We start from the raw sequence: 23883 nt of genomic DNA on the forward strand, positions 1-23883 counted from the left end.
TATTTATTATTATTATTATGTTTATTATGTTTATTATGTTTATTTATATCCTGCTTTTTCTCTCCATACGGAGACACAAAGTAGCTCACAACTAAAAGAATTGCAATACAACTTAAAATATACAAATTTACAAGTATTAAAACCATTTTTAAAATCATTAAAAGCACATAACTTCACATCAGACCCTGATGATCTTAAAATCCTTCTTCTTTAAAAGCCTGCCTGAATAAAAAGATTTTAACCTGCTGCCTGAAGGACAGAAGGGGGGGGGGCATTCTGGCTTCCCTGGGCAGGGAGTTCCAAAGTCAAGGGGGAGCCACTGAGAAGGAAGGCCCTTTCTCTTGTTTTATTTATTTATTTCAATTATTTATACCCTGCCCTTCTCACTCAAGGGGACTCAGGTGGTTGTTCCCACCAAACGAGATGGAGGTGGGACCAAGAGAGGGGCCTCTCCTGTAATCTCAGGGCTCAGCCAGGTTTGTACAAGGGAATGTGGTCGGCCAAATAGCCTGGAGCCAAACCGTCTATGGCTTTAAAAGTCATAACCAGCACTTTGAATTGTATCCTGAAGAGGTCATGAGTGCAAAATGTTTAAGAAGCTCTGTGAGAATCCATAATCATAGATTGAGACTTTGGAGTTTTAGATTCAGTTCCTCAATGAGCCATTAAACTCATTAAGTGATAATTGGCCAATTATTCTCAGCTTCATCTAGGACTCTCTCTAAACTGACATTAAATTAAGCTTCAAACTGGTACTGAAGAAAGTGGGTTTGCTCTTCAGATGATTACATAGGAAATCCTGGAATCAGCTGGAGACCTGGATGATGCTGACAAAACTACAGCGCACTGGTACGCATTAAGCTCTTTCTTTCATTTGTTTTTGTGAGTGTTTGTTGTCTGGTTGCCGCAGTTTGAACCTAACTTTGAACTACATTAAATGAATGGTCAGTGCAGATGGGGCCTTAGAAAGTTGTTGTGAGTACAAAGTGAAAAAAAGACAGATATGTTTACCCCTCTTCAGCTCTGGAGGAAATGTGAGATATATAATCAACTAAGGAGGATACACAACCAAAATTGTCATAGCAGTGCAAAAGTGCTAAGAACAGAAAAGGAATACATCCCTTGGTGCAAGAGTCATATCTAATATCAATTTACTGTGGGACAAACAGGTCCAGTATTAACAAATAAGTACAGCATGGTGTAGTGTTGACAAATGGTGTCAACATTTGTCTATAACTCCACAGACCAGGATTCAAATCCTTACTCAACCATTTATACTCAGTTGGTGATTTTGGGCATGTCACACTCTCTCAGTCACACTTTCTTGGAGGACGGCAATATATCTCCCTGTTTTCACTGAGTACATAAAATTCACTTAATGTAAAATAGTAAGTATACAAAAGACTCAACAAAATGAAAATCAGTTAACAAAATGAACAAGAGAACCACAAGCACACATTCCAGTAAACCCCTGCCAAAAACTCCAGGGGATAAAAGAGTGTGAGCCTGTAATTGAAAGATGACTTTTACAGGAGACAGGAGTCTTTTGAAACATACAAGACAAGCCTTTGAACTTCCCACAATGCTTTGCATCAAGCAATATCTACACTCCAAAACATCACTCTGGAATGCATGACACAAGTGCATCATGTGCCTGGAAAAAATAACTCCAAGGAGGGGGTTCCTACTTCTCAGGAATACTTCTTTAGGCACTGAACATATGTGCTCCTCAATCACTTAGGAAGAAAATGGGACCTATTCACATAATCTACAGGATTACCACCAACAGTAAACACATACCTCACCATCCAGAATCTTGCAGACACAAATGACTCAAGGAAATGAGCAAGTACTTAACTCACTGAGTCTTATCTTAAAGAATTCATCAGGCTTTGTTTTGCTAAGCAAACTTCCTGAGTTGAGTCAGACTTGAACACTTACTCAACAGGACCAACACTGAACTTCTCCCCAACTCAGTTCCCTGTTATCTGGATCACACAAAAGGCCACCATAAGTACTGCAAACTTGGCATGTCTTCCGTGACCGACAGCACAGTAGTTTCCAAACTGTGTTCAAAGGTCTGCTATGGTTCCTTTCTAATTGAGTAGGTCAGCAATCAGAGACCAAGCTTCCACATGAAATAACTTTTCCATCATCATTCATCTTTCTCTACCAGGCAAAGCTGGAAAAGCATTTTGGATGTCATCTAAGACAAGTACGGTACTCCATTCACTCAAGACAATGGGAATGCATGACAGGTCTGGCAAGTTACAGCCACCCCCGATAAACTGGATGTCTTTCTGAGTACAACATTTTGTTGCAAACACAAGCATTCTCTGACAGATCCACAGAAGTTACTCAACTGACATTTATTTAATTTATTTAAAATGAATCTATAAAAGTAGAAAGATTAACCAACCACTCAGAATGTATACAGTTTCAAACTTCACGTGCATACATTTGCCAACCTAGCGAGGAAGATAAATCCAGGTTCAAATTTTCTTAAAGGTGTTGTTCCACAAAAGCCCTTCATTGGTGTTAACCCCAAAGACCCACAATCTGACATTATTCCCTGCCACCGCATCCTCCTGCTTAAGAAAAACCTTCGAAATGCCCACTGAATTCCATCTACTCATACATTCTCTTGTTGACCTTGGTCATACTTTCATTTATATTTAAGGGCAAAGATAATATTTGATTCTCTTTCCTATAATTCCTTCAATCTACTTCCCATCTACTTAATTTTGCCCAGTGATTTAGCTTTCTCATACCATCATACCTTAGATCAAGCAGAAACTGGCAAGAAAAAATATTATTTCTAGTTGCCCTAAAATGTACTGGACAAGATGTCCAGCAGTGTGGTGTGGATGTGTATTATTTCAGTATCTGTCCTTGGCTGAGTTTTACCAGAGTGAAAAATGTCATTCTTAAGCCATACATGTCAAACACAAGGCCTTCAGGTTGAATCATCCAGCCCGCCATGTCATTTTAATGCCAGGCAACATAGTTACACATACAGTCTTATAATTACAAAAAGTCCTTTGAAGGCCACCATAAGGCTGATGTGGCCCTTGGTGAAAATGAATTTGACACCCCTGACCTAACCTTTGGATATACAGCACTTCCTCCAAACTAAGTATGACCTGTAGTTTCCCAGAGTGTTCAGAATAATTTCTTCACCCTAAATTGGCATCTTGTTTTAACTTTCTGTGTAACCCTATAATACACACTCCAAATTCCAAGCAACAGCCACAGCCTCAAAACAGCCGTGACATTTAGAAGTGCAGTTCTGGGGCTTAGTTTCTCGCTGGTATTGTAAACCACAGGATAGGCAATATCCCATTATGTTAAAAATGTGGAAACATTTCTACTTTAACAGAAGTTTTCAACTAATTTTGCACGTCTGTTTTGCTAATTATTTCAAATGTCACTTAAAGCGGGGGGAAATGCTACTGCCTGCCTTTTACCACATAGGTCACAGTGACCTTATCCAGTCTGGACAGTTCAACATCATTTTCAGCATGAATGTGTCACATTAGTTCACTTTCATATTAGCTTGCAAGACTTATTGATGCTCATACCCCACAGGTTTTTTTTAACAAATTCTGCAATATCTCCTCTTTCATATAGCTTCTTTGCAGCTGGTCCAGAGCACTTCCCTTAAGCTTGTTTCAATAAATGGAAAAAAGTCTGCCTGTCTTTTACCAGTTTTTCCATCAACAATTGCCCTGTAGCAGACCATTCTGAGTTTACAGCCCCATACAGGATGGCATTTTCACAAATGGAATTTTACACTCCCCCGGGAATACAGTGAAAGAGTATTTCTGCAGGTTACCCCAGGTGAAATGTAAAGCAATGTTTCCTTGATAAGAAATTTAACTGAATTTCTGTTTCAGACCCCTGTTGCTCATAATCCAACCTAGAACCATTTTTTGTGCGTGACAGGAGTGACTTGAGAAATTGCAAGTTGATTCTGGTGTGAGAGAATTGGCTGTCAGCAAGGACGTTGCCCAGGGGATGCCTGGATGTTTTGATGTTTTTACCATCCTTGTGGGAGGCTTCTCTCATGTCCCTGAATTGAGCTGGAGCTGATAGAGGGAGCTCATCCACGCTCTCCCCGGGTTGGATTCGAACCTGTAACAGCAACTCAACCTTCAAGTCATCAGTCCTGCTGGCACAGGGGTTTAACTCACATGTTTTCTAATAAAGAAATGGTGAAAGAGATTTGCTGGTCTTGAATATTTGCTCACAGTTTTGCTACTTTTGTGTTGGCCTAAGAAATCTGTATGATAAAACATCCTAAATGAATATACTTTAGGAAGATTTTTTACTGGCTTTGCCAGGCTATAGAAATTTCTCTCATTGGCCTTCTATTAGAGAGAAGTCATTTTTATTCAGGTATACTTTTGGTAACTGACTGGCAGAGTAAAGGGCTTTTAACAGCTTGGTACTGTAATTTATTGATGTGCTTGTCGATTATGTTATAACCAACATAATTTTAACACAACTTAATTCTGCTTTAATGCTATTTGTGTAACACTTTTAGTCTTTGAAGCCACCTTGAGTAACAACTTCAAGAGACAGGATGGATACAAATCAAAAGAAAGAAAGAAAAAGCTTTTTTTTAAAGCTTGTTTCTTTACATATCTGAAGCATGCACTTTCATTCAAATATATTTTTCACTTAAGGATCTGCAAACAGACCCATTGTGATTCTTAACACCTAGTTTCTATCAAGACATCTATTACAAAATGGATGTACACTTTTACTCACAGATTTGTTCCCTGTGGACATTACAAGGAAATGTGCACGTGGCCAAAAGGCCATTCAACTGTTAAGGCACACATCACTGGAATTAAATCAGCAGGATCTGGAACAATTTCACAGAAATGCTTCAGTAATTTTGCCATTTAAAAGTGTTAGAGAAGCAGGAAGGAACTAACGTATGCAGGAGAACAAAGACAAAAAATTTTAAATTACTTATGAGAAATACCAGGTGGGAAAAATGGAGGCTATATACTTATTACATTTGAAGCTACCATTCCCCCCCCCCTCTTTTTTTTTTTAAATTTAGCCCAGCTGTGTATTGTTCAAGTTCAAAGTACAGATACCATATGTTATGAGATCTATACTTCATGGCTTCCAGAGCTAGCATGAATTATTCATTGCATTCAGGTGATGGGGGAGGAGAGGCAAGATACAATCTTTTCTCCCTCCAGCAGCATCTCTACAAATCAAGGAATAAGCAAGGCAAACTGCCCATTAGCAGCCTGATCCTATGCGGAGTTAAGCATAGGATTAATGAGATTAGACATGCCCAACTCTGCCCAGGCTTAATGGGCTGCTTTGCACTTCCATGCTCTCAGCAGGATCATTTTAATTCAATTAAACTTTTTAAAAGCTTCTAAAACAGAAAAGAAAAATAGACATCCCTGAAACAAAAGCAGAAGGATCTAAATCTCAGAAAAACTAGGCATGGTTTTAGAAACCAGTTGCCAGTTAACTGGGAAGGAAGGAAGGAAGGCTCCAGTTTCACCACTATGTTCCAGAGTCTGGGGGGAAGGAAAGCCTGCCTAACTCACATAACCATACGCCCTGGGTATCATTCCGTAGTCCTTTCCTGCCAAACTAGATTTTGACATGTTTATTAATGAAAGAAGAATACCATGTAAATACAACTCAGGATCCTGATGTATTGACTCTCAGGAAAACCAGTGTGACATAAGTGCTAAAAGACTCCTACATTTAAAAATAATAATACTGTACACACATCCCTCTGGCAAACACACAATAGTAGGAGGTTCAGGAACCCAACATTGCACTATGTGTACCTAAGGACCAAGGGAAAGCATGCTCCCTATGCAGCCAAGATAACTCCAGAAGGCAACACGCACATTCACCTCTTTTCAAATTACATGTATATTCTGAAACGCAGCTTTGTAATATAAGATGGTCAGCCCATGCTCTTCCAGGGTGACACTTCCCTTCTGTTCATAACCAGTTTCCAACCTTTGCTTCAAAGCCATCAAATGCTAATGTTAATCAAGGTGCTAATCAAGATGATTAATTTCAACATTCACACTGGCCTCCATCGGACAAGAGCTCTTTCTCTCATCCTGGACCTTCCACAGAAAAATAAACCTCCCTTGCTTAGTTTCCAATATACCTTACAACTGATAAGGATGCCTCTCTCATAGATGTGGGCTAAACGTCAGGAGAGAATCCTTCTGGAACATAGCCATACAGCCCGGAAAACTCACAGCAACCCAACATTTCCTTCATTCACCAACATTGGCCTTACAATCCCAAATATTGCCAAACTGCATTTTAAAGTCCAATCTTGCCCTCCTCTTTTCAAATTACATTTTCGTTTTCATGTGCCTCTTTCCAATATTTCCCAATTTCCAACTTATGCTTAGAGTCCAATGCACCAAGGCTGGTTTCACAGTCCCAAGTACTCCCACAGGGCCAACCCCGTTCAAACGATAGTTGTCCTCAAGCGCATCTTTCTCCGAGCCCTGTCGCCTGTGTGACAAGCATTTCCCCATCCTGAGCTGCGAGACTACCACAGGAGGGAAGCCTTTGCGCCCAAGCCCTGGGAGACATAGATGTATCCCGACTTAAAAGCACTACAGCCGGGATCTCTCGGCGCAGCCATGGCCTCCTCCATCCCCACGCTGAGATGCTCTCCCCTCCCACCCGTGGGCCCCAAGGAAGACCCCACCCAGCCCGCTCTCCCGCCACCTCGCCCTCGGAAGCCTCCCTTTCCCTCTTCCTGGGAGAGCGGCTTCACCCACGCGCCCCGCAAATGCCCCGAAGGGCAAGTTCGCACCCAAAGGCCGCCACCTCCGCCGCTGCCGACTCCTGGACCCGCGCCGCGCGAGGGGAGGACCTGCGTGGGAAGGGGGCGCGGCCACACGGACGGCGCTATCCCGGCCCCATCCTCCTCCCTTTCTTTCTTCCTTCCTTCCTTTCCCGGATCCGCTCGGCGGCCTTGAAGGGTGGGTGGAGCTCCTCCACGTTGCAGCAGGTGCGGCGTCCGCACCCTGCGTCCGATGCACAACAAACACGCGCGGGCACACCACCCCTCCCCGGTCCCCCCACGCTTCCTACAGAAGGCCGCGGAGGCTAGCTAAGGAAGCCCTCTGTTGCTCTAAGGTCTCCTCCTGAGCCTACTCTCAGCCAGTTTGTAGCTTAAATCAATGGTCTGCAACATGAAAATGCAGGCAGCAAAGAAAGTTGAGGTGCAAAACTGCAACCCAAGGCGATCAGAGGAATTACTGAAAACGGACAGGGTGGATTTTGCAGTATTACATATTTAGCTGTATTTGGAATACATGTTATAAGATTCCACCCTAAGTCACATTTAATGATCGAAACTCTGGGCCTTTCCACACAGCCATATATCTCAGAATATCAGGCAGAAAATCCCACAATATGTGCTTTGAACTGGGTTATCTAAGTCCACACTGCTATATAACCCAGTTCAAAGCAGAAAATGTGGGATTTTTTTAAAATGAATTTTTAAAAAATAATTCTTATTGCTTTTCAAGTGTTATTTTACAGCTAAAGCAAGGAAAACAATTCTGTGGAGGATGAGGTTGGGAAAATGTGGAATTTTATCAAGCTGTGTGGAAGGGGCCTAAAGCTTCTATGGGCCCTTCCACACATCCCTATATCCCAGAATATCAAGGAAGAAAATCCCACATTATCTGAGTGGGGACTCAGATAACCCAGTTCAAAGCAGATATTGTGGGATTTTCTGTCTTGATATTCTGGGATATAGGGATGTGTGGAAAAGCCTAAAAACCTACTAGGTCAAAGGAATATGCTTGATACAGTATTTGCTTTCCACACTTGCTCATAGTACTGTAGTTTCAGGGGAAATGACTTTGTTGTGCGTTTTAGTCAACAGTAAAGAATACAGATCTACACACATCTATCCCTGAAATATAGGGCCCTATATCCCCGAATATTAAGGCAGAAAATCCCACAATATCAGCTTTGAACTGGCTTATCTGAGTTCAAAGCAAATTATTTGCTTTGAAGTGGATTATATGAGTATACACTGCCATATAATCCATCTCAAAGCAGATAATGTGGGTTTTGCATGATATAGAACGGGCCCCAGGATCATGTACACAGAAATTTGTGTGGTTCAATGACAGAATTCATTTTATTTCCTTTTCTTTTAATGAACCTTAGAATCAAAGAAAATTTCCCAGACTTGAAATCTGATACTCTGTGTCACATAAAAGGATTATGGTACTGTATATATAACGAATCAAAGGAAATGGCAAATAAACTCCAAACATATGGTCAAAAAAGAAATACTCCTCTTGTGCTGTTCTGAGGTGTCAGATATCCCATGCAACATTCAGCATGCATTATATCCAACTTCTTGGAAGTTGCAAATTATTCTATATACTGTAACTGCCTCCCATCCACCCACTGGGAAGGCAATTGAAATTGTTAGCCACTAAAAGACTCACTGCCCACCAACAGGGAATACCAATCAGATATGCTCAAATTAGCAGTTTTTAGATTTTGCTCCATTTCACAACACACAATCTGCCCAATACAAGCCTTAAATTATATGTATGTTTAGCTGTCCAGACACTCCTGAGGTGTAGAAAAAAACCTGTGTTTTTCAAAATAGCTCCTCTTAGTTTGGTCTACTTTGTCAACTATCTCTTCAATAAATGGTGTTTTAAACCAGCATAAGGGTTTATGCATCACTCAAGTTAGAACGCTAAGGCGAACGAGTAACTGACAAGTAAACCTGCAGATTTAACAAGCCAGTCTTGAAATTTGTTTGTCCATTTTGTCTTGCTACCTCTTTAGTAAAGTGTTTTACATCAGTATGAGAGTCCATGTATCACGCAAGAAGAAAAGGCTAACGAATAACCAAATCTGCAGATTTAACAAGGCATTGTTCTGCAAAGGGACATGGTATTTTCTTACATCATTCTTTTGTATCCGTTTGGACTACTTTCTCTTCAATAAACAATGCTTAAAATCAGCAGGTGAGCTTGCGCAACCCACAGGAAGTTGAGGAGCAGCTAGGCTTTAACAAAGCTCAGCATTCTGCCAAAGGACTGTTTTGCCCATGAACTGTGTAAAAGTGAAGTAGCTGTATTCAAATTGGCTTGTTTAGAAATAGAAAATGTCCCAGATTTTAGAAATGAAGGTATAAAGTGAAATTATGATACTTGAGTCAGCTTGTTTGGAAATAACAAGTGTCCCAGCTTTTAGAAAGGAAAGTGTTCCTGTTCATGTTGAGTCTGCTGTCCCTTCAGCCACAGCAGTTCTGGGGCAGAACAAGGTGTTTTCTACCTCCAAACAAGCTTACATGCTCCGGGGTTTATAATTCTCGCTTTTCTCCACTGAAATTTAGTTTGTACATATTAAAGATCTTGAGAAAAACTGGCAAATAGACACTGCACACTGATTTTCCAGCCATTATTCTGCTAAAAGGCAAATCAGGAATCAGAGGGTGACTCTGAGCATGTCTCTGCTGAGTATGTTTCACTGAGATTTTTAAATATTTTAAACAATGAAATAACATATTATTTTTATGAGTATTCCTTCTTTTTCAAGTGCTATACATGATGAGGCTAATCTTTCAAGAAGCCATGGTTTTTTGATTTATGGAATAGATATCTGAATTTAATATTAAAACTTAAAATATGTAAGAGGAAACCCCATTTGAAGTTCGAAATATCCACAGATGAAATATTTGAATCTCTTAACTTTAATTGTAAGCTTGTTTAGAAATAGCAAGTGTCCTAAGGCCCTTCCACACAGCCATATAACCCAGAATATCAAGGCCGAAAATCCCACAGTATCTGCTTTGAACTGGGTTATGAGAGTCCATACTGCCATATATTCCAGCTCAAAGCAGAAAAGGTGAGATTTTCTGCCTTGCTATTCTGGATTATATGGCTGTGTGGAAGGGCGCCCAGCTTTAAGAAATGAAGATATAAAGTGAAATTACTATACTTGAGTCGGCTTGTTTAGAAATAGCAATTGTCCCAGCTGCTAGAAATAAAGGTATAAAGGGAAATTCCTATCCTCTGAGTCGGTTTGTTTATAAGAGCAGTTGTCCCAGGTTTAAGGAATGAAGATATACAGTGAAATTCCTATCCTTGGAGTCGGTTTGTTTAGAAATAGCAAGTGTCCCTACTATACTTGAGTCAGTTTGTTTAGAAACAGCAGTTGTCCCAGGTTTAAGGAATGAAGGTATACAGTGAAATTACTATACTTGAGTCTGCTTGTTTAGAAATAACAAGTGTCCCAGCTTTTAGAAATGAAGGCATAAAGTAACATTCCTATCCTCCAGTGGGCTTGTTCAGATTCAGCAAGTGTCCCAGCTTTTAGAAAGGCAAGTAAGTGTTTATTCTGTCCACTGGAGTCTCCCACAGCTGCCTGTCGGTGGGCTCCTCCTTCACTTCAGGGGAGGACGCGCCTGTGCAGCTCCTCCACCTCGGCCTCCCAGCTGGCCTCGTTCAGGGGGTTCCCGGAGAGGTCTGTCAGCTTGAGGGCACGGAGGGTGGGTTCGCCGGGGCCGCAGGAGCGAACCAGGCCCAGCACCATCACGTACTTCCCGGCGTGGAGGCAGGGCCGGCCCTTGGGGACGCCCCCGGCTCCCTCGGCCACAAAGCAGCCGCTCCCGTCGCGCAGACGCACCGCGCCGCCGCCGGGCCCCGCCTCCACGCTCAGCACTTTGCCCTGCATCCACACCACCGGCACCGCCAGCGCCCTGCGTCCGAACTCCGCCCGGTCCAGCAGCCACCCGTCGACAGGGTCCCGGCGGCAGCAGCGCCTCAGCTGCGAGGCCAAGACCTTCACCGGAGGCGGAGAAGTCGAGGAGGAGGGCGAGGGCCTGGGAGCACCCTGCGCCATGACGACGACAACCACAACAACGCCTCGCGCCACTTTTCAACTGCCGCGAGGGATGATGGGTAGGGGGACTGTTGCCCTCTCCAGATATCGCGACAGTTGCAGGAAGGAAGGGCGTACGCTGTCTTCGCATAGCCACAGACAGTATAAAATTCTAGAGACAAAGCTCGCGCTGGATCGAGATATGTTTTCCAAAGGGTCTTTGAGTGTCGTGGCTGCTACGTTTTTCCACGCGCTTTGCGTTTCGTTGGAGACATGCTAACGTCGTGTACTTTGGTCTCCAGGCGCACCTGCACTATAGAATTAGCGCACTTTGACGCCACTCCAACTGCCATGGCTCCATGATTATGGAATCTTGCGAGTTTATTTAATTGATTTATTTATATCCCGCTTTATCTCTCCAAATGGAGACTCAAAGCGGCTCACAATAAAAAAAATTAATATATTAGTATTATTATATTACAATATTATTGTATATTATTGTCTTACATTATAATACAATTATTAATACTATATGTATATATAATATATTATTAGCATAGCACAATGTTAGTATTATATATTATGATATTGTTCTATACCACTTTACTGCAGGTTGCTGTGGGTTTTCCAGGCTGTATGGCCAAGTTCCAGTCCTGACGTTTCGCCCACACTATGGCAGGCAGCCTCAGAGGTTGTGAGGTCTCTTGGAAACTAGGCAAGTGGGGTTTATATATCTGTGGAATGTCCAGGGTGGGAGAAAGAACTGTTTGAGGCAGGTGTGAATGTTGAATGTTGCAATTAATTAGAATTGATTAGCCTTTCAGTTTCAAGGTCTAGCTGTTTTACTGCCTGGGGGCTAACACCTAAAAAAGGATTCCCCCAGGCAGCAGCCAGACCTTGAAGCTGAAAGGCTATTCAAAGTGGCCAATTGCAACATTCACACCTGCCTCAAACAGACAAGAGTTCTTTCTCCCACCCACAACCACTGAGGATGCCTGCCATAGATGTGGACGAAAGAATGCTTTTGGAACATGGCCATACAACTCGGAAAACTCACAGCAACCCATGATTCCGGCCATGAAAGCCTTCGACAACACATTATTAGTAATATTACATATAATATACTAGCTGTGCCCGGCCACGCGTTGCTGTGGCTTAGTCTGGTGGTGTTGGTCAGTCTGCATTAGGTTGTATTTATGCTGTGACCTCCACCCTTCTTTATACTCACATTAGTAGTAGTATTTGAAGTCTGTTACCTTCTTCAATTTTTGTGTTGATTGATAATTGCTTGAGATCCCTGTTGTCTTTGGTTTGTTGTTAATTGCAATGTCTGATTCTGCTGAGTGCGGTTTATATTTTCATTGTGGTACAATAGTCTTTTTTTGTTTTGCCTGTGAAGGTGTTTATTATTATTGTTGTTGTAGTGGTCATGAAGGTTGGATAAGTTAGATGCTACTGTATTGTTTTTTGGAGGCCCAGTGTAGCACTGACTGGCCTCTCAGCCTCAGTGCCTGGCTGCTTCTTGCCTGTGATGGTGTTGATTCTTATTGTTATTGTTGTTGTCATTGTTATTATTGTAATTGTTTTTTTTGGAGGCCAAGTGTGAATGTAGGGATTGGGGAAGTGTTGGCGTTGTTGTGAGTTTTGTGGGTCCGGATTGTGGTTTTGTGGTGTGGTTGTGTTGTTACAATCGGGAGGGAATGCTTTTGTGTTGTGTTGCCAAGTTTTGTATTTCTGGGGCGTTTAGTTGTGTTGTTATAGTCATGATGCGTTGTTGTGAGTTTTGTGGGTCCAGTGTGGTTTTGTGGTGTGGTTGTGTTGTTACAACTGGGAGGCAAGGCTTTTGCATTGTTTTGCCAAGTTTTGTATTTCTGGGGCGTTTAGTTGTGTTGTTATAGTCACGATGCGTTGTTGTGAGTTTTGTGGGTCCTGTGTGGTTTTGTGGTGTGTTTGTGTTGTTACAACTGGGAGGCAAGGCTTTTGCATTGTGTTGTCAAGTTTTATATTTCTGGGGCGTTTAGTTGTGTGCCAAGTTTTGTATTTCTGGGGCATTTAGTTGTGTTGTTATAGTCACGATGCATTGTTGTGAGTTTTGTGGGTCCAGATTGTGGTTTTGTGGTGTGGTTGTGTTATTACAACCGGGAGGCAAGGCTTTTGCATTGTGTTGTCAAGTTTTATATTTCTGGGGCGTTTAGTTGTGTGCCAAGTTTCGTATTTCTGGGGCGTTTAGTTGTGTTGTTATAGTCACGATGCGTTGTTGTGAGTTTTATGGGTCCGGATTGTGGTTTTGTGGTGTGGTTGTGTTGTTACAACCTGGAGGGAAGGCTTTTGCGTTGTGTTGCCAAGTTTCGTATTTCTGGGGCGTTTAGTTGCGTTGTTATAGTCACGATGCGTTGTTGTGAGTTTTGTGGGTCCTGTGTGGTTTTGTGGTGTGGTTGTGTTGTTACAACTGGGAGGCAAGGCTTTTGCATTGTGTTGCCAAGTTTTGTATTTCTGGGGCGTTTAGTTGTGTTGTTATCGCATGATGCGTTGTTGTGAGTTTTGTGGGTCTGGATTGTGGTTTTGTGGTGTGGTTGTGTTGTTGTAACCTGGAGGCAAGCCTTTTGCATTGTGTTGCCAAATTTCGTATTTCTGGGATGTTTAGTTTTGTTGTTATAGTCACTGCGCAAACAACTTTATCATTTTATATATATAGATAATATACAATTATTATTATCTTTATTCTTATATTATTTTATATATATATATTATTTTTATATATAAAAGAGTGATGGAATCACGGCAGCGCACAAAACAACAAAACTAAACATCCCACAACCTTGAAAATTGACAGCACAACCCCTCATCCATGCCTCTAGGTTGATACAACAAAAAGAAAAGAAAAATAAAGTCCTAATTAGAGGGAGAGAAATAATTGTTTTTATCCAATTGCTGCCAGTTAGAAGGCTAAGCTCCGCCCACTTGGTCTCCTAGCAACCCACTCACCCCAGGGGACAGGCAGAGTTAGGCCTCACTTAGGCCTCTTCCACACTGCCTATAAAATACAGATTATCAGATTTTAACTGGATTATAGGGCAGTGTAGACTCGAGGCCCTTCCACACAGCTATATAACCCATTTATAATCTTATATTATCTGCTTTGAACTGGATTATCTTGACTCCACACTGCCATATAATCCACTTGAGTGTGCATTTTATCCAGCTGTGTAGAAGGGGCCTCATATAATCCAGTTCTAAGCAGATAATATAAGATTATAAATATACAGTAGAGTCTCACTTATCCAACATAAACAGGCCAGCAGAACATCGGATAAGTGAATATGTTGGATAATAAGAAGGGATTCAGGAAAAGCCGATTAAACATCAAATTAGGTAATCATTATACAAATTAAGCACCAAAACATCATGTTATACAACCAATTTGACAGAAAAATAGTTACATACGCAGTAATGCTATGTAGTAATTACTGTATTTACAAATTTACCACCAAAAATCACAATGAATTTAAAACACTGACTACAAAAACATTGACTACTAAAAGGCAGACTGCGTTGGATAATCCAGAACATTGGATAAACGAATGTTGGATAAGTGAGATTCTACTGTAATATGAAATAATTACTGTGGTAGAATAATACAAAACAATATAATCTCTAAAACCAGGACAGTAAATAAAGAGCAACACTCTGAAAGCAGGGAAATTGGGAATTCCAGTCAGGGCCAGCTAACACCTCCCAAGAAAGCATTCTTCTAGAAAGGAAGCACTCTGAAAACAGGGCAATTCCACACAGGAAACAATCAGGGCCAGCTAACACCTCCCAACAAAGTATTCCCATCACCAAAGTCTGACAAATCCTCTATTTTCTGAGGGCCACAGATAGTAGAAGCACATAAAATTATTGCAAACAACAACACTCTGAAAACAAGGGAATTCCAGACAGAAAACAATCCAGGCCAGCTAACACCTCCTGTCCTGTCTGGCAAAAGTCTGCCCATGCGAAGCAAGTGGACATAGCACTAAATGAAACATGCAGAATAATCACAGGATGCCTTAAACCTACATCTGTTGATAAACTCTACAAGTTAGCTGGCATTGCCCCTCTTGACGTGCGACGGGAAGTTGCTGCTAACTGTGAGAGAAATAAGGATGAACATTGTGAAAGCCACCCGCTGCATGACTATCAGTCTCCTCCCACCAGACTCAAGTCAAGGAAGGGCTTCATGAGAACCACCACTCCTCTTGATGTTCCTCCAGCAGCAGCAAGGGTGTCCCTCTGGGCAGCTAAACCTGGCAATTCCAACTGGATGGCCCCCCATGAGGGTCTTCCTCCAGGGGCAAACCAAGAATGGGCAACTTGGAAGTCCCTGAACAGACTCAGAAGCGGAGTGGGCAGATCTAAAGACAACTTGGCGAGGTGGCACTACCTGGAGGAATCCTCCACCTTGTGTGACTGTGGAGCTGAACAAACAACTCCGCATATGTATGCTTACCCACAATGTCCTACCTCATGTACAGAGGAGGAGTTGCTTAAAGCTACGGACAATGCAGTTGCTGTTGCCCGCTTTTGGTCTAAAACTATTTAGTTGTTTTGTGATTTCCTCTATTTTTTCATCATTTTAAAAATGTATTAGTTATGCAATGCTTTTGACACGAAATAAATAAATAAACACCTCCCAACAAAAAATTCACTTAGGCAGGAAACAGCCAGGCTTTAAAGCTGCAAGGCCTTTACATGCTAATCATTTTCCCTAATTGCAGCATTCATACTTGCCTCCAACAGACAAAAAAAACCCAATCAGAAATGTTGTATATTCACAACCTTTACAAAATAATATCCCCTGATGGCGCAGCATATTAAAGTGCTGAGCTGCTAAACTTCTGGACCGAAAGGTCACAGGTTTGAACAAGGGGAAGCGGACAGAGCCCCCACTATTAGCCCCACCTTCTTCCAACCCTAAAGTTCAAAAACATGCAAATTAGAGTAGATGAATAGGTACTGCTCCGGCGGGAATGTAACGGTGCTCCATGCAGTCATGCTGGCCACATGACCTTGGAGGAATCTACGGACAACGCCAGCTCTTCGGCTTAGAAATGGAGATGAGCACCAACCCCCAGAGTCAGACACGACTGAACTTAATATCAAGGAAAAGCCTTTACCCTTTACCTTAACTACCACCAATTCCTCAATATTTTATTTCCCATACCACCATACTTCGCCACAGCAACGCGTGGCTGGGCACAGCTAGTATTATTATATATTACTATATTGTACTATATTATTATACCATAATATATATAATAAGCTACCAGTATATTATACTATTAGTATTATAGAATAGATAATAGTTTCTCAAGGTCTGGGTCCTTCTCTGTCATAAAATAATGGGCGGGGCCTAACCAAATTACAGCTCCCAGAATTCCATGGCATTAAGCCACTGTGGTTAAAGCGGTGTCAAACTGCGTTAATTCTACAGTGTCGATGCACCCTTGGGCTAAAACTCTGGAGTCCAGGATTCGAAGCTCCATTCGGCCATGAGCTCAGTCATACACTCTCAGCCTCAGAAGAAGGCAAGGAGAAGCCCCCTTTGAACCAATCTTGCCAGGAGAACCTGTGGTGAGGTTTTGACGCTACTTGAAGGCACCCAGTAACAACAACAAATGCCCGCTTCAAGGTGTTTACAGAAATACAGACATAGAGCCCTCCCACACAGTCATATAACCTAGAACATCAAGGCAGAAAATCCCACAATATCTGCTTTGAACTGGGTTATTTGAGTCCACACTGCCATATATTCCAGTTCAAAGTAGAAAATGTGGGATTTTATTCAGCTGTGTGGAAGGGGCCAAAGACTGTTTTCAAATTTCGTCCCACTTCGTTTTGGAGATGTGTCACTCTTACATTTTTATCTCTGTGTTTTTTTGCCAGCTAACGCCACTCCATACCGTTCAACGTGACTTACTCTCTTTCTCCCCGAAGCGATGGTTTGGGCTAACTTTGTCCTCCCCCCTTCCTCCTTCCCCGTTGGTACCTTCCGAACAGAAGGAGGCGGAGGGAAGGCCGGAGTGTTGACGGCGTCGCCTAGCAACAAGGGAGAGGATGGATCCCGGCGGCGAGTGAGTGACCCGGAGAAGGAGCTGGAGGGTTGGGGACCCCTGCAGACCAGGGAAGGGCGGCTTAGAGCCCTTCCACACAGCCATATAATCCAGAATATCAAGGCAGATCATCCCACAATATCTGCTTTGAACTGGGTTATCTCACTACACACTGCCATGTAACCCAGTTCAAAGCGGAAAATGTGGGATTTTCTGCCTCCATATTCTGGCTGTGTGGAAGGGCCCTCAGAGGGAAGGGAAGGATCACATGGCCCATCGTTAGGGTGCATCTTCACTGTAGAATGAATGCAGCTTGGCGCCCCTTTAACTGCCATGGCTGGAGCCCCCAGATGGCGTAGAGGACTAAGTGACTTGAAGGTTGGGTTGCTGACCTGAAAGAGTTTTTCCAGTACGATCTTTGAATCTTCACAACGTATCAGCTTTTCCAATTGCTTCTCGTTGATTCTGCTGATGATCCATACTTTGTTTTTTAACATGATTGAGAGATCAGGAGTATTGTGCTCCAAAACTCTGTCAGTTTGAATTTAAAAGTCCCAGAGTAGTTTTACGTGTTCATTTTCTGTAACTTTTTAAGGCTTGTGATCTCACCAGTTCTTTATCACAGACAAATGGTATTCGTGGCACATGTTATTATAATTACTTTTATTATTAATTTGCATTGTATGGCATTGCAGTTCTCTTCCGTTGGGATTCTCCCTATTTTCATCCTGGTTTGTGCAACAATGTAATTAAAGACTGTCTCTTTCTCTAGAAGTACTATCCTCTCAACAAACTACATTGTATATTTTTCTCCCTTCTCAAATCACAGGCAGTATACATTCTTGTACAGTAGAGTCTCACTTATCCAAGCTAAACAGGCTGGCAGAAGCTTGGATAAGTGAATATCTTGGATAATAAGGAGGGATTAAGGAAAAGCCTATTAAACATAAAATTACATTATGATTTTACAAATTAAGCACCCAAACATCATGTCATACAACAAATTTGACAGAAAAAAGTAGTTCAATCTGCAGTAATCTTATGTTGTAACTACTGTATTTATGAATTTAGTACCAAAATATCACGATATATTGAAAATAATGACTACAAAAATGGCTTGGATAATCCAGAAGCTTGGATAAGCGAGGCTTGGATAAGTGAGACTCTACTGTAGTTTATTTGCATTATATTTTAGGTCTCCTACACTGCATTTCCCTCTAGCTGGATCTACACTGCTCTATATCCCAGGATTTGAATTATAGGAGTATACACTGCCAGATAATCTGGGATTAGAAAAGAATCTGGAATCAGATCCTAGAATATAGGACAGTGTAGATCCAGTCTCTGACCTCTGGATTCAATGCAAGAATCTACTGCTTATCTCTCATTGAAAGAGCACATGTATTATTTAAACACAGAGATTGGCAACTCTGTCATTGTACCTGCTGTCAGACCATAGCATACATTATCTCTAACCAGCATAAGCAGCGGGGCAGAATTTTTGTAGTCTGCAAACATCTGGAGGTTGTAGTTGCCCACATAGCTCTTAATTCTTTACTTGTCATTTTTTCTTGTCCACCAAGAATTAAAACTTTATTTAAAAGATATTATTAAAGACTTTTCCCATAGTGTAAGATGACACGACTCATTAGAAAAGACGATAATCCATGGTAAACCTGATGGCAGTGGGAAGAAGGGGGACCACATTATAGGGGTACCATCTTAATCAATGAATCCACAGCCTAGGTCTGTAAGACTTGAGCAGGACAGTTAATATCAGTGTCTATTGGAGCTCTCTCATTACAGAGTTGCCATTGAATAAGGCTGATTTAATGGCATGTAACAACAAAGATTGGCATTTGTGTCATGTTTTATCTTTTAAGTGTTCTTAAGCTTTTTTTATACATCTATAATGCTGATATATATCCACTTGATTTTGTTTTAAAATGTGGATATAGATATCTCATTCCAGTGCCTTGTCTTGCAAATTAGCTTTGCCTTGCAAATTGGCATAAATCACATCAAAATATGAATATATTCTTTTATGGTGCTAAAACATTTCTTCCTTTCAATTTCAAATGCAGTGCTGCACCAGAACATGGTGAAATTAAAGATGAGAAGAAAGAGTTGCTTGCAGAAGATGAAGCGGTAATGTAAACATGATGGTCTAATGAATTAAGATGATACTGAAATTGAACTGAGGAGCTTACTGGTGTCATTGGATATTTTTATATGAACATACATTTACATATTAATAGAGAAAGGAGAGATAGAGAGTCTCAGTGGGGGGTATTTTAATATGTTGCAAATATTAAAGATGTGGCAGATGTGAAGTACAAATGGGAAGTAGATTCTGCTGATTCTAGACACCAATTCAGATCAAGATAATGAAACAGGCACAGCACCACCTGCTGAGGTAAGTATGTATGATTCTTCAGCTGAGGAATGATCATGTAAATTTACAAATAATAGTGTTAATAAAATAATGCGATTAATGAAATACTTCTCTGTGCAATTCAATACATGATATACCGAATCTGCTGTAGCACCAGCAGTATTTTTATGGTTCCCCCCTGTTATTCTGTTGTTTTTCATTACACATCCCTTGTTTTTTCAGGGTACCTTAAAATGAAGGGCAGTGATACATAATCTTTCCCAAAGGAAATGCTACAAGATAGTATAAAGCTAAATGAAAGTAACTTGATTCACAGCTCTTCTCAGACTTAATTCAAAAGGGGCAATGTTATTAACATTAAGCATGTTGTTCAATTATAAAAAATGAACATTTGGCTTGGGTAAAACAAAACAATTTGTTCTAGTATAATGAACGGTGAGCTAGTATAATGACAGGTGGTTTGTTATGTTAATTGCAGCCAGAAGATATTATTGCCAATGAGGAAGATGCAGGAAATGCCCCCACAGAGGAAGGAGAAAAAAGTACTCGAGTGGCCATTGTGGAGGAAGAGACAGAGGCCATTCCTGCAATGGCCACAGAGGAAGCAACAGCAGTTGCTCCTGCAGCAGATGCAGAGGAAGAGGCAGCTATTTCTTTTGAAGCAACCATGGAGGAAAGAGCAGGAGTTGCATCTGCTACAGGCACAGAAGAAGAAGCAACAGTTCCTGTTGCAGCAGCCATGGAGGAAGGGTTAGAGGCTGCTCCTGAAAAGGCCATAGGGGAAGAAGCAGTAGTTGTTGCTGCTGCAACCACAGAGGAAGGGGCAGAATTTGTTCCTGCGATGCCCACGGAGGAAGAGCCACCAGTTATCTCTTCAGTGCCTACAGAGGAAGGGCCAACAGTTGTTCCTTCAATGCCTCCAGAGGAAGGGCCACCAGTTGTACCTGCAATGCCCACAGAGAAAGGGCCACCAGTTGTTCATGCAGTGTTTGGGGAAGAGAGATTGTTGGGCAAGACCCTCAGCGTGCCAAGACCGGACATTTATGAATACAGAGAATCCCCCTTTGGGCAGGTCAGTGACACTGAATGATGTTCAGGGGTGTGGATTCACAGGTAGATGTAATGTAATGCTGTAGCTCAGGGTGTCAAACTCATTTTCACCGAGGGCCACACCAGCCTTTTGGTTGCCTTCAAAGGGCCATTTGTAATTGGAAGACTAAATGTACATACTCCTCAACATATTGTTAAATAATCTTGAGACACCATATCACACTCCATCCTCATCCACAAATCAACAAATACAAAATGAAATGCAAGCATAACCATTAAAAATGCTACAAGTTCTGAAATGTGTCCGGACCTTGTAAGGTAAAGGTAAAGGTTTCCCCTGACGTTAAGTCCAGTCATGTCTGACTCTGGGGGTTGGTGCACATCTCCATTTCTAAGCCGAAGAGCCGACGTTGTCCGTAGACACCTCCAAGGTCATGTGGGCGGCATGACTGCATGGAGCGCCGTTACCTTCCCGCCGGAGCGGTATTAGCGCTTTAACGCACTTTGCCACCGGGGCTCCTTCCGGACCTTGTAGGCCACATAAAACGACATTCAGCCTGCGGGCCATGCATTTAAGACTTGTGTTATAGCTCCTATCTCCCTCTAGTGGTTGCCTCAGAGGAAGGAATGGAGAACATGGCTTGACACAATGTGAAAAAATAAGACTCCTTAATTAAAATAAAAACAAAAATATAAAAGAGGAATAATATTTGATTTAAATAAATCACAAATATATACAGTGCCACAATTCTTTTTGATAATCATCAAGTAGTAGATAAGAGAAATCAACAATATACCATAGCAAAATATTATGTTGAAATAGGGAAATATCAACATCCTGGAAGTGTTTCCTCCTTAGATAAATGGTTTATAGGCTGTAGAATATGTTGGACACCAGTATGAAGCTCCAAACATAGTTGAGTATTATTGTCATGCTATTGAATTTATCTGTCCCAAGGGTGATCTTGGGACAGATAAAGAACTTAGGGAAATGCAGCAGCCGAAATACCATGAAGATCTCATCTAATCTTGGAAGCCAGACTTATTTAGTACTAGGATGGGAGACCACCCACAAATATGAAGTGCTGTCAACTATATTTTAGCAGAAAAAACTGGAAAATCAATTCCCTTGAGTTACCATATGTTGGCAGGTGACTTAAAGACATGTGCACACACACACACACAAGCACATCTAGAGGAGAAAGTTATGTAGTTGACTTATGGAAAGGCCTAATGGATCTAATGATTTAACTTGTATGGATTCAAATACTTTTAACTGTTTTAATGGTGCGGTTGTTTTTATTATACTATGTTTTTAAAGGCATTGCCTATGTTGTGAAGCTGCCTTGAGCCCCCTCCGGGGTTGAGAAAAGCGGGATAAAAGAGCCATAAATAAATAATAGTGATGAATGACTCCAGTTACCCTCACACAGATGTAATAAATTCCTATACATTTAATAACAAATAGGTAAAATGTCTAGATAACAAACTGGAAACAGGGTACCAACTGGAAACAGGGACCACACATGGTAGTCAGGTCCGTCCCCCCCCCCCCCCCCCGCCCCCGTGCAAAAAAAAGAATATTTATGCACAATGATGGAAAGAAAATTAAAAGGAGAACTCAATAAGGATAAATGCAGATGACAAAATATCAGCTAAAATATGGACTATAGGCCAGGAAAGGTAGAACCACATCTAAGAGGTCATCAGTATGGTTTTAAATATTGTCAGGAAGATAATTAGAGAACGGAAAGAAATTAAAGTCTTTCACTAGCAAGGAGAACAAAAAAGGAGTTCAAACTTGCACAAAAGAAGTTTATTGAAGACAAACTATTTTGAGGAGAGCTATACAATGGCCCCCTGTGGTGCAGTGGGTTAAATTGCTGAGCTGTTGAATTTGGTTAGTGGTTCGAATCTGGGGAGTGGGGTGAGCTTCTGCTGTTAGCCGCAGCTTCTGCCAACCTAGCAATTCGAAAACATGTGAGTAAATCAATATGTATCTTTGGTAACAGCGCTCCATGCAGTCATGCTGGCCACATGACCTTGGAGGTGTCTACGGACAACACCGGCTCTTTGGCTTAGAAATGGAGATGAGCACTACCCCCTAGAGTCGGACACAACTAGACTTAATGTCAGGGGAAAACCTTTACCTTTACCTGTACAATGGCATCACTAAAGGTTGTCAACCACATCAAGTGATACCATCAGAGGTAGGAGGTTTGACATAAAATGGCTATCTGTAAATTTTTGTGCAGTTTTTCAGCTGAAATGTATTATTTTTATAGAATACCATTGCAGTTAACTATAACCACAAACACGTTTTACAGCTTCTTTATACATGCCTACAAGTTTAAACCCTATGGTGGTTTTTAATGCAAAAGCTATCTGGTTGTTATTACCCAGGTGCAATAAAGCTAAGAATCACTCGGTTTCATCTGTGTGTGCTACAAGCACATGCTGTTATTTTGGTTGTTGTTGGGATTTATATTAATAATTGTAGTTTAGTTTTTGGAGGAAAAGCTGACTAAGAAGGGATAGAATTTGTGTTAAAGGTCTGTGGATATACCTGTACTGTACAGAAAGTGGATAACAAAAACTTTTATCTTATAACATCAGTGTCTGTGTCATTTACTCAAGTTGAGTAGCATCTATTTATGGATGGACAAAAATACGTCTTCACAGACCACTTACTTGTTTACACACGATCCAGTGATAGCTTCCTATTTTGATGGCTTTAACGAATGGATGAGGCAAATCCATGATAAATAAAGCTGTTAATGATTTCTAATCATGATAGGTGTATATGAAGTCCTAGGTAGGATGCCCTTTTACATCTCTTGCTAAGGCATAGATGGTGGATGTTGCTGCCTTCATGATCTGCTGTGTACTCCCATTGTAAGAACAGAGTACTGGACTAGAAAGGAGATTGTTCTCCTTCAGTTTACCTTTTACTAAGTCATTATGCGTTTGTAACATGTTTCAAACCATTCGTGTACAGTCCTTGGAACCAGAAGTAAGTATTCCATCAAAATGCTGTACAGAAGAGTTTCAAAGGTTGTCTGCGCAACTTATAGTATGGGAACCACTTTCCAGTGTATTTAGTGTATAACACATTCTTATAGAATTGCACAACAGCTTTTGGCAGTGCTCTTCTGACAGTTATCTTTGTTTCATGAACAGGTTTCCGAAATATTAGCAGACACCGGCAGCTTGCCTTCAAGACTGTACAGTGAGGCAATGTCTTCCTCTGCATCCTCAACAGCCAGCAGCTTGAGGTTTGAAATTCCCGAGCAACGTGCGACATCAGGTATGGGGTGTTGTTTTGTAGAAGGTGACTCTCCTTCCCACTAGTATAGTAATCTCTCACATAAACTCTGTTTGATGCCAATGTGAAATCAATTCCTGCATTTTCCACCATAATGTGCTGCCTCATCAATGTTATCATTATTTGAACAAGTT

At 41.4% G+C, this 23883-nt stretch overlaps 3 protein-coding genes across 6 annotated transcripts in view; 1 reads left to right on the forward strand and 2 right to left on the reverse strand.

The window, feature by feature from the left end:
* Window positions 1–7064, reverse strand: part of tbc1d16 (TBC1 domain family member 16) — a 75095-nt gene extending 68031 nt beyond the window's left edge. For all 3 annotated transcript variants that reach the window (XM_062970795.1, XM_062970796.1, XM_062970793.1), the window contains exon 1: window positions 6833–7064. The gene's annotated coding sequence lies outside the window, so the exon portion shown is untranslated. The remainder of the gene's footprint in view (window positions 1–6832) is intronic.
* A 1093-nt stretch (window positions 7065–8157) lies between these two features.
* On the reverse strand, window positions 8158–11719 carry rmi2 (RecQ mediated genome instability 2). The gene has a single exon (XM_008104162.3). It carries the CDS (start codon window positions 10903–10905, stop codon window positions 10453–10455), a length of 453 nt encoding a protein of 150 aa, XP_008102369.1. The 5' UTR covers window positions 10906–11719; the 3' UTR covers window positions 8158–10452.
* Window positions 11720–16857: 5138 nt separating this feature from the next.
* The window catches only part of ccdc40 (coiled-coil domain 40 molecular ruler complex subunit), a 28134-nt gene continuing 21108 nt past the window's right edge, over window positions 16858–23883 (forward strand). The window contains exons 1-5 of one of the 2 annotated variants that reach the window (XM_062970799.1): window positions 16858–17000; window positions 19064–19127; window positions 19853–20282; window positions 20319–20446; window positions 23605–23731. In XM_062970799.1, the coding sequence (XP_062826869.1) occupies window positions 16984–17000; window positions 19064–19127; window positions 19853–20282; window positions 20319–20446; window positions 23605–23731 (766 nt within the window). In that variant the 5' untranslated portion in view covers window positions 16858–16983. Of the gene's footprint in view, window positions 17001–19063; window positions 19128–19852; window positions 20447–23604; window positions 23732–23883 lie in introns of both variants that reach the window. The other variant, XM_008104160.3, reaches the window with a different exon arrangement.

The sequence above is a fragment of the Anolis carolinensis genome, chromosome 2 (genome assembly GCF_035594765.1).
Source record: "Anolis carolinensis isolate JA03-04 chromosome 2, rAnoCar3.1.pri, whole genome shotgun sequence".
NCBI classification, from domain to species: Eukaryota; Metazoa; Chordata; class Lepidosauria; order Squamata; family Dactyloidae; genus Anolis; species Anolis carolinensis.